The sequence below is a fragment of the Chaetura pelagica genome, unplaced genomic scaffold, assembly GCF_000747805.2.
Source record: "Chaetura pelagica isolate M959 unplaced genomic scaffold, ChaPel_1.0 scaffold67, whole genome shotgun sequence".
NCBI classification, from domain to species: domain Eukaryota; kingdom Metazoa; phylum Chordata; class Aves; order Apodiformes; family Apodidae; genus Chaetura; species Chaetura pelagica.
This window is the reverse complement of record NW_009954107.1, coordinates 493,436-504,382: the sequence shown is the minus strand read 5'-3', so window position 1 is coordinate 504,382 and position 10,947 is coordinate 493,436. Positions and strand designations below refer to the sequence as shown.

General features: G+C 39.8%; 2 protein-coding genes across 2 annotated transcripts in view; one reads left to right on the top strand and one right to left on the bottom strand.

Moving 5' to 3' along the window:
* Positions 1–5,868, top strand: part of UFSP2 (UFM1-specific peptidase 2) — a 12,467-nt gene extending 6,599 nt beyond the window's left edge. The window contains exons 8-11 of the mRNA XM_010002457.1: positions 314–438; positions 2,573–2,649; positions 4,132–4,256; positions 5,684–5,868. Of these exons, the coding sequence (XP_010000759.1) occupies positions 314–438; positions 2,573–2,649; positions 4,132–4,256; positions 5,684–5,770 (414 nt within the window). The 3' untranslated portion in view covers positions 5,771–5,868. The remainder of the gene's footprint in view (positions 1–313; positions 439–2,572; positions 2,650–4,131; positions 4,257–5,683) is intronic.
* Positions 5,869–6,843: 975 nt separating this feature from the next.
* ANKRD37 (ankyrin repeat domain 37) lies at positions 6,844–8,864 on the bottom strand. The gene is made up of 4 exons (XM_010002506.1): positions 8,828–8,864; positions 8,431–8,583; positions 7,620–7,711; positions 6,844–7,081 (listed from the first exon to the last, which is right to left on the bottom strand). Exons 1-4 carry the CDS (start codon positions 8,852–8,854, stop codon positions 6,844–6,846), a joined length of 510 nt encoding a protein of 169 aa, XP_010000808.1. The 5' UTR covers positions 8,855–8,864.
* Positions 8,865–10,947: the final 2,083 nt, after the last annotated feature.

The window sequence follows — 10,947 nt, the reverse complement described above, 5'->3', positions numbered from 1 at the left end:
ATCTGTGAAGTGGATTCTGCAGTAGAAATTATGCACTCCATTATTAGACAGCTGAGTGCTCACCATCCCAGCTTGAAATCTGGGACGTGGGGTTATATATGCTTATAGGCATTCTGTCTGTGTTAGTGTTCAAGTGACATTTCCAAAACAGAACCATGATGAATGAATTTAACATCCATTTGTCTGGTTTTGACCAGCTAGGTTCAAAACATGTTCCATATATATAAACCAACTTTGTTCACAGAAAGGGGTGGAATTGCTTACTCTAGGTTGTTGATGTGGTTTTTTTATTCTTCATCATGGTGTTGCAAAGGCACTGGTTGACGCTGGAGACAAGCCAGCAGCATTTGTTGGGTCGCGGCAATGGATTGGTTCCATTGAGGTACAGCTTGTTTTGAATCAGCTTTTCGGAATAACATCAAGGATATTATTTGTCAGGTAAGAATCAGTACCTCTTTAATAGCTCAGTAAGTATTAACAAGCCTGAGTGCCTTAAAATGCAACATCTAGTACGTGGGATAAAAGCTGAACCATATGATCCCCGAGGTCCCTTTCAACCTGGCATTCTATGATTCTAAGATAATAGAGACAATAAATCTTGTAGGGATTCCTTGATCTTAAACTCCATATTCCTGCCTTTGGTTGCACTAAGTGCTTATAAATGAAGGTGTTGCTAAATTTCTTGTGGGCTTGGGGTTCCAGTTTGCAGTTGCTATACATTGCTTAACGATATACACATTGATACAGAATTTGGCCTGTTCCTTTGAACCACAAACGTAACTTTTGAAGCAAGCACACAGCCTGGCAGTCATAATTAACTGGATGCTCACTGGCAGTAAATCATTAATGCATCCACAGAGCTAACCCATCAGTTTAGGGTTGAGGCAAACTACTGAGCAACCTGGAAATAGTGCTCTCTTTTCTAGGTTTGTGTGATATATTAAAAAAAGAGAATTCGTTTCCTTTGTGACAATCTGATATTCTCATACATGATAAAGAACCCTACAAATACATGTAGGAGAAAAAAAAAATCATGTTCAGCATTACCAGAAGTAAAATTACTGCATTTTTATAATTTAAGCAGACAAACAGAAATCCCTGAACGTTTTGGGATAAATACAATCATGAAATAAATAATACATACTTACTTGGCATGTATGAAAATCCTAGTCAAACGACATACCTACTTATGAGTTATGTTTATTTAGAGTAATTTCTACTGTAGATATTTTAAAAAGAGCATGTGACCATGGTGGTGGTGATTCTTAATGGTAGAAAAAGAGTTCAGTTCTTCAATATTTTGTAAAGCTTTATACAGCTAATTTTAATCTTTTTTGTTCCAGAGCTTATATTTACAGATGGTCCACCTATTATTTATAGCAGCTGTGACAGGCTCTGCCAGTATGAAGCTTTTTATTCCTGCACATAAGAAAATAGAATAGATTCTTTTGTGAACTGGGTAGAATTGCTCATAGTGCTGCTACAAGGGAGAACCAGTGTTTTTCAGGATTATGAAAAGCCAACATCACTCCCATGCCAAGAAGAACAAACGTCATGCAGCTTTTTCAGCTGGCCACTGGCAGTGGTCATTTTTGTCTTGGGCTTATTTCCAGCTAGCACTTCTAACTCTTTATGGAAATAAGACTTCATAGCTTCACAAGCAACACTAGTACTGAATCAATTTCTGTAAATGCACAGTTCCCCAGAGTTCCAGTTTAGTATTCTGTCTGCATTTAATCCATCTCTCCAGGAAACTTGAGAAGCAGGCACGCAGCCTTCTTTGGGTTTTCAAAAGGTTAACCACAATATGGAGAAATAGAAATGCAATATATTTTTAATATTAGTATTCATTTCCTTGCCTAGCTTCTGTCACCACTTTTGGTGGTACTGTCAGTCTAATAAGGGGAATGTGAGTCTCCATCAGACATGTCTTCAGCTTTGAATCCTAGAGTACGTGCATCTGTTGAGTGTGCGCCTCTTTTCTGTGTAGGCTGTTTTGTCTGTGGCTGTTCCCATAGTTGGAAAGGAAAGCAGGGAGATTATAACAAAGCTCAGCTCAGTATTGCTGTGAACAGATTCCTGATGTTATTTGAGATTTGATTTTTAAAAGCCAGCTTGGGTCTGAGTAGAGTACTTGCTTGTGGAAAGCTATCTTGAGAGCTGTCACTGTAAACACCTTTATCAATACTTTATTTTTGTTATCTTGATGAAGTTCTGTTGCTTGCTTCAGACTCCCCTTTCCTCACAGATGTAGCCAGTTTGTTTTTCTGCCACTTGGTGGGAGCTGTTGGGGCTTACCAGCTGTCCCTGCTCTGGGAGACAAGCAGGGGACAAATCACAGAAGCTAAGTGCCTCCAGGTGCTTCAGTGGCAACAAGGCTTATAGCAGATTCATTGCCCCAACCAGAATCTGTTAAACTAAAAAAACTTATTTTCAGATTGTCCCAGGATTTTTACACAGAAAAAACCCTTAAGTCACTTTTTGATCAGTTACTATGCAGTTAATGAGTATAATAGATAATTAGAGAATTAAGCCTAGTGAGGATAACAAATCTATTGTTTTTCTTACCTAGCCAGGGTTCTGAACTAGCGTTGCAGGGAAGAGAGCTTGCTAATCATTTCAAGACCGAAGGAACTCCAGTTATGATTGGTAAGTGCTTGAGTATCGAAGAATGCCAGTGAAACTGCGGCCTCCATATGCTGAATTTCAATTAGAACTCAGTTTACTGTACAGGAGTTACTCAAAGATGTAGATGAATGTAAAATTTTGCTTTTCCCAAGGGAGTCTCAAAACCAATACAATTTAGTCTAGCTGTTATCTTTTCACTCAGAATTTCTCACAGTATTCTCCCAGCTCAGTATTAAATATGGTAACAAAAGCTAATCAAAATGGTGTTCTTTAAAAGTGCTGTTAAGGTCAGAACTCGAGAGCTGACTCCTGCTCTCCAGAGGAGCAGAATTTTGTATAGCTCCCCAAAACTTTATTATTATTATGGAAGAGTGGTGTTTATCTGGTGTTGAAGAGAAGGATATTATCCAAATTCTTTGAAGACCAGTTTTAATAATCTGAAATGTTGATAACACAAGAAACGCCATGCATGAGAAAGCTGTAACTTCAGTTGAACTATTTCCAAGACAGCTGTGGTTTAGAAAATTAAGAATATTGCAAATATCCATTTCAGATGTAATAAAACTGTAGCAATTTTCGTGGTCTGTATTTGGCACTCCATAAAGATAGTGTTACTCTCAAAAGTTAGAGGTACCAGAAGTCCAGATTTTCATAGGAAGCATTATTTACCTTTCAGAAGCAGCCTTTTTGTCTGAATTTCAAGAATTTAGAATCCTATATTGAAAAATCTTTCCATCTGTAACTTATCTTTCACTGTAATGCTCTCCTCTGGATCAGTTCAGTTGTTGTTGGGAGGGCCAAGGTTAGCTTTTTGGAGTGGGTTTGGGTGGTGGTGGTTTTTTGCTTGTGTTCTCTTGCTGTTTTTGCAATCCCTGTCTTGTGTGGAGCCATTACTACATTATCTCAAGGATGTGAACTCCTCAGTTTTTCTCCTTTTTATCTGAAAGAAACATGCTAGAGTGAACCTGTGGCCAGCTCATCAAAATATCCCCTTTCCCTGTTTGCAGGCTAGAGAAAGAGGAGTCAGAAGTTACAACTCTGCTTCTGATAACCACTGATGGAACTTACTAGAAAACAGCAGATGACCCCTATCCAGAAATTTCTGTTATTTCTGTTCTAATTTCAGTCCTTTTACAACCTGGAAGTTTTCCAGGTCCCTTTTCTACAGTTAAGTTTCTCCAAAGAAAAAGTGAGCACAACTGATGTTGGAAATACTCTTTACTTCATCTGGTGGAAGTGCTGAGGATTTAACCTGCCTTGTGACAATGGAAGGAATTTGGGAAGTAAATTCTGTAGTTGTAGTAAGTAAAGTAAAATAAGTAATCTTCCCTACTTGTAGCAGAGATGTGTTGTTTTATAGTGTTAAAAATCTTATGTAGGTCAGTTTCAGAATCATTTTGATAAACAGATCTGTTAGTAGAAAGTGTAGATGTACTTTTAGGCTTGTACATTTAGCTGATCTCAGTGGAAAATTTTTAGCAATTTGTGTTCCTTCTCTTTCAGGTGGAGGTGTTTTGGCTCACACAATACTAGGAGTGGCTTGGAATGAGATGACAGGGCACATAAAATATTTGATTCTAGACCCACATTACACTGGAGGAGAAGATTTGCACGTTATTTTGGAAAAGGTAAGGCTTGATGCGCATTACATATGTGCATCAGATACACAGATGTATGTGTATACATATATTTTGGCATTAAACAAATAATGTGCAGCCAAATACAAATTGTCCATTCTGTGGCTTCTCCATTCCTTATGGAGGAAGTTCTGATCCCAGTTAACCTGTATATATGCTACTTGTTAAGTTTCTGAAACTTAGTGTCTTAGGTCATACATTGGGGCAGCAACTACATAAAGTTTAAGTACAAATAACTGTTCTTTCTTTCTTTAAATTAAACCATCTCCCCACTTACCCAGTAGTATAGACAATAAATGTGTTTGGTATTTTGAATGGAACAGAAAAATGTGTTGAACCTGTAAAATGGTGTTTCTGAAGCAGAGAATGAAACTACTTGTTTAAAATTTGTGTAGAAAGTCCAGCACTAGGCATTCTCAAATCAAGCGTTGAACTAAGTTTAAAGGGCAGGTACTGAGCTGTTTTGAAAAATCTGGGAAAACCCTAAAAGAAATAAAGGGTATGTGGTGTTAATTTCTGTATTTGAAGCTACTAAGAGGGATGACACAGCACATTACTTAGAGGATTATTTAGCCACTTTCACAGTTTAGGTTTCTGCCCTACATTTACTGTTTTGTAATCAGTTTATTCTCTACTTCATCTTAAATTGCAAATAGCAATGACTTCATGTAATTATTGGATACTCTTGGGCCTAACTATAAAAGCTGTTGAAGAAACATTTTACTAACCCTGTAATGATAGAGCTTGAAATGAATACAGAAAGACAAAATTTCCAAAGAACATGTAGAACCAAAGGCAGTTACAGATACAAGGTGCACAGGAATGGTCCAGGAGGATAAAATACATGCTGAACTTCTTTCCTCATCAAAAGTGGCAGGGGAGGGGAAGAACTGAGGTAGACTGTAAGTTTGTAGCTCTTCTTCAAAAACAGCTCATATAATTATGTGGTACTCTGCAAACTTTGTTTTGGTTTGGTTGTTTTTCTGCTAAATCATGACCAACAGCACAGCTTCCCATATCTGGAGCTCCATTTGGCTTTGCAGTATCAGCTACTAGTAAAGAAGGCAAGGATCCTTCAAGATTAATGGAAACTGTGAGAATGATAAGAATTTCAGAGTCAAGTTAGGCTCTCTGTAGCAGCAGAAGGTAGTGGGGGAAAAAAAGATGCTGCTTTTTAGGAACTGAGCTGAGGTGGGGAGGGAGGAAGGGGGAGAGAGACTCTGCTATAAAGTGTCTTCCCTTATGCCTTTCCAGGCACATAGAGAACTTTCTGGAAATTGTGTATCATTGCATTCTATAGATATTTAAATCATACATCTTAGATTAGAAATACTAAAATAAAATAAATCCAGTAGCAGTATATAGGAAAAACAGGATTTGTAGCAGATTTAAATGCTGTTTTGCTTTTTCTTGGACAGGGCTGGTGTGGTTGGAAGGGCCCGGAGTTTTGGAACAAGGATGCCTACTATAATCTCTGCCTACCTCAACGACCAAAAACTATTTAAATTCCACTCTTATGCTGGAAGATGCTAAGCCAGAATACTAGCTTAGATACAACTGTCTCTTGTTATTTATCAGAATAATGCTTTAAGTCAATCAAAACCCAGTTGAAATAGAAACGCTGCTTGAGTAATTTAAATGAAGAATATTTTTTTTAAAGGAAGCCTCTAAGAGTTGTATGCTGTGAATTGTATTTGTTATATTTATTAACAAATACTCTTTATTTTGGCTAGAATAAGTATATAGCTTTTTTTTAATGCTAAAATTTTTACAGATTAAATGCCCAATCCTTTTATTTTATGGAATTCTTTCTTGCCAAAAAGATGAACTGCCCTCTACCTTTCAGGTTTCATATAGCCAGGTGTGTTGTGCACTGTGAATCTCTTGAAAGGCATCCGTTGCTGCTGGAACTGTTGGTAACAGCATTTTAGAAGAGGAGTGGGAGAAAAATGGTCATATGTACTGACTTTCTTGAACCTTGTTCTCATATTTACACAGAGAAAAACATGAGAGAATTGATTTTTCTATGCTCATTTATTTATAATTTTATGAATACCACTAGTCTAGGAAAAAAAGTCTTCTGTAAGAAGTAAAAATTAGCTTTCCTCCTTCTCAGAAGGAGACCATGTACCAGCATACATCCAGCTGCTTAGTGCACAGTCCAGTCACGTTTCTCCAGAATTTGGACTCCCCTTGATTTCATTTTGGCATTTCAAATTCCTTCTTTTGTCAGCAAAGAGTGAAGATCTGTCATATGAAAAAACAAGAATAAGTCTGTATCTAATGCCATCAAAACGTGCTGTTAGTAAAGGCTGTCTTTGTGAGCAACTCCATCAGTAAAAGTACCTTCCATGTCTTCTTTTATTTCCCATATGTTAAAGTAGCCTGTTCACTGGCATTCCCCATACACTGCCAATTTCTTACAAGACCATAAACTTAAATACCTGTGCAAGTTGATCCTTAGTAAAAGGCTTCTAAATCCAACTGCTACGTATCCAATGCCAAATGTATTTATTTAAAAGCCAGAAGTATTTTTTAAAAAAAGAAAAATATTCTGGATTGTAGTAAACCAGTGATATTACACACCATCTGATCTCCTCCTCTTCCTGTTTATGGCTCTGCTAGTTTCACTTTCTTGTTTATGTGCAGGTGGATCCTCTCTCAGCAGGCCACATTTGTCACTTAGTGAGTGGGCAGACTGTCCTCTCACTTTCATTGTCTGAGTATGCTGAACTGTGGTGAGGAACTTGGCACATTCCAGAAAGCCATAAGCCAGTGCGAGATCTGCCGCTGTTTGTCCCCTGTTGTTGCACAAGCTGAAAAAAGGAATTAACATTAACCATTCAGTTAAATTAGAGTATCTATTATGAGCGAGAACTGGTCAAGATTAATGAAGTGGTAACTATAGACAGAAGTATAAAGAATCAATACCAAGCAGACTTGCCGAGGGTAGCATGGGGATCTGCTTGCACAGAAGCAGAGGGTAGCATGGGGATCTGCTTGCACAGAAGGCTGGTATTAAATGCAACAAGGACTAATTATTTTGAAATAAATTTTTCACCAGACTATGACTGGCTTAGTGTATCACAAAGGCAAGAGGAAGGTAAGTGCAGCCTTAGTCAGAATGGAATATCTAACAAGAAGAGAACTTATTATCAGGAATATTATCCTAGTGGTTACTATGGTGGTCTTTATCGTGGAACTAAACAGCAGCATATGCTTTTTAATACTGCTCTTATGATTATAGTCAGACTAGATGTACAGTCTTAGTATGCACGCTGAACAAGTACTGTGTAAAATACATGTATCCTTTGACCCTGCTACTGAAATGACTACAAATGTAGCTCAACTTACTCAATTTTGGCATCACCAGCAACAAGGAGAGCAAGACATTCCAAACTCCCAACTTTGGCTGCTTTATGAATTGGGGCTTCTCCAAGGCAATCCTAAAAACACAATTTATAAAGTAAGTTATTTGATGGAAGGGGAGTAGGATGAAGCTATCTTGTTCTCCAACATGACTGTTTACAGAGTGTTACTCTGTCTACTAATTTGTTGCAAGCTGAGAGAGAGATTAAAGAAATACCATAGTAAACTATACTCAGTAACTGCCATTAAATGTTTAGTGTATTTAGCACAGCAAAGTAGAAATACTGTCCCATGCAATACTCTGTTTAACCTTTACCTTCTAAAATATTATTTATATAGAATACACTCTGTACACTGTGATTAACAGCATCTTTCAGCACTGACCAGTGGTTGCTGTGAACAACAATTTGCTGCTACCAGCTCAGAGGTATCAGCAAATTAAACTTTACAGCTAAAGGAAGAATCCTTATGTTCACTGGCAAAAATTCAGAGGAAAAAGAAATACTTATTTGTGTAACAGAATTAAGTTGTTTGTTGTTATTTTTTTCCCACTGCATGCAGCACTGTAAGTGTGAAAATTGCATTCTGTGTAGCAGATGAAACAGCTAATGCAATACAGATACAATTTCTGGTTCATGCTAGAATAAAATTACTCTAAAATAAGCAATCCCAGATACTTCATGCAATACAACTCTGTATATAAAACCTCTCAAATAAATTTTTTTAAAACCATATAAATTGGATTTACTGACATGCCAGATTATAAGTGGGAGGAACAAAACGTATGTATTTTTACCTGTTGGTTCAAATTTGCTCCTGTCTGCAGTTGCCAAAGTAGGAAAAAAGCTTCACCACCACAAGCAGCCAAGTGAGCTGGAGACTGACCAAAGGCATCTGCAGGTGCGTTCACGCTGGTTCCTGCCTCAAACAGATTGCTGAAACCACCAGACTAAAATAAACAAGATAGGGGGGGAGGAAAAAAAGCACAGTTATTGCCAGTCTAACTCATGGCAAGCCTTAAGAACATCGGGCCTTTATGTTGCTTGAGAATGCCCCTTTCCAGAGAGAAAAGCAATACTGATCGACATCGGCAGTGCCCCAACGTCTGCAGCAGCAGCCCTGGGCAAGCTGCAGTTCACGGTTCGGTAAGACAAACAGCAGAATTTGGGACAAAGACCTTCCCCACACCTCACCTCTGAATTGCAATCCAGCTTCAACATCGCCTTCCTTTGGCTGAGCGCTCCGGGCTCTCACGGTTGCGGGGCGGTGGGCGCACGAAGCTGTCCCTGTGCACCGCCAGCTGTTCCCGCAGCCCTGGCACGTACACGGCGAGGAGCGGCCGGGCGCACAGCTGGCTCCCCGGGGGCGCTGCGGGGCTCGGGCCGGCGAGCGGGGCTCGGGGCGGCCTTTTTTTTGCCACCCTCCCGTAGGAGACAAATAAACACATTGCATCCCTATGCACCTACGCATTGCTGGGGGTGCCTCTGCACGGATGCCAGAAATCCGCAGGAACTGTTCATGCAACTATAAAGACTCTTCGGAAAACATACATTCAGAAGTAGCCTAATAGTCTTGGATGGCCCAAGAGGTGTTTTGTTGGGGTTTTTTTATAGACCTTTCATCCCCTACAAGACCTCAGCAATTCACAGGTTTCAAACTGCAGCCAAGAAATCCCATCTTCCCAGCCTAACCACCTACACACTCACATCCCACCAGCCACAACTCTCCAATCCTATTAATTAGTTATTGAGCTTCGTGTCACATTTTGCTCACCTCATTAGTGTCAGCAAAACTCTTCTGCCTGTGAATAACTGACACTTGTATTGGTTATAAACACATGCAACAATTCTGATCTATTCTGTGTGGCCCAGCCCAAGTGCACTTAAGGACAAGGCCTCCAGGCTACAGCTCTTCTGAAACATAACCCGCAAAAAATTCCTCTGCATTTTGTATCTCAGACCACACATCCTGCATAGTTAGCAAGAAAATGGCATTGGAAAAGCAGGTCCTGATGAATGTGTGCAAGTAGTTGAATAAACCACTGTGTGCACTGTTGAATCTCACACCCTTCAGCACCAAAAGCAGCTGTGCAGCCTCAGTTTTAATTGCCTTTGCTGAAGGGTACCATCACGTCACTCTGCCTGTTAAATCAAGTAATTAATTGATGCTTTAAAAAAAGTTTATTCCCCTGTAGACTTCAGGCTGTATCATCTACACAAAATGAATCAGGATGAGTTTTAGGTGAGGTTTTTTTGGCACTGCAAGTCAGTTGGGACTGTTGGAAAACATCATGTGGAGCCCACAGATTTAACCACACAAATCTGCAAGCATTACTCTCTTGTTTTGGCTGTTGCCTCTGTCCCTGTTGCTATAGAAACAAATTACACTGCTAAAAATGGAAGGATGATAATCATCTGGAAAAAAAAAAAAAAAAAAAAAAAAAAAAAAGCTGGGAATGCAGCTAAACATTATTTTAAAAGCAACCTCGCAGCATTTTGCTATTATATCCCTTTTTGTAAGAGAAGCTATCAACAGAAGTGGAAACAATCCTGTACATTTCAGGAGAAATCAGCTCCAAACAGCATTGTCCCTCAAATATCCTTCTGAGTTTTACACTACCTCCATGGGAAAAACAAACTACGCTACAACAAACAGCTTCTGCTCACTGGCAGTAGAGCAGTCCCATTTGCCAGCCTGAAGTTTCATGGCCTACTGCCCTTTTAACTGAACTGCATTCAAAGGTTCTGTCGGTTTTGCATATAATCGCTTTCTGCAGAGCATTTTGGGGTTCTGCATTTAGTTTCTTACAGGACTGGCCAGTATCAGACAAGATGCCCAAGCAGCAGCCTGTCTCCATCCCATCGATGTACGTTCATATTCCTCGGCACCGGCCAACAGCTAGAAATGTTACTTCCACACACCACGAGGTTTACATGACACTGCCACTCTCCTTCAGAAAACAGACCAAAACCCAAAGGGAAAGTATCAACGTTACTTTTTCCATCTTCCTTCCTCTGCTGTGCCACAGGCTGTGGGACCCTCAAGGCGCTGCTTCGTGCTGCCCGAGCTGGGGGCTCCGGGACAGCAAGGAAGACAATTCCCAACCGCCAACCAACCGCCAACCAACCGCCAGCCCCCTTGGCACCCGCCTCGCCCGGCGCCTCAGGGGGCCCGACACTTGAAGTACTGCTAGGCATTCCCACCATCCATGTAGGCCTGTATAAACAGATGGCCAGCATCCCTCATTTTGACTCACTTGACACTGCGAGCCAAGATAATTTATTTTTTTTGGAGGGAGTATCAGGGAAATGAC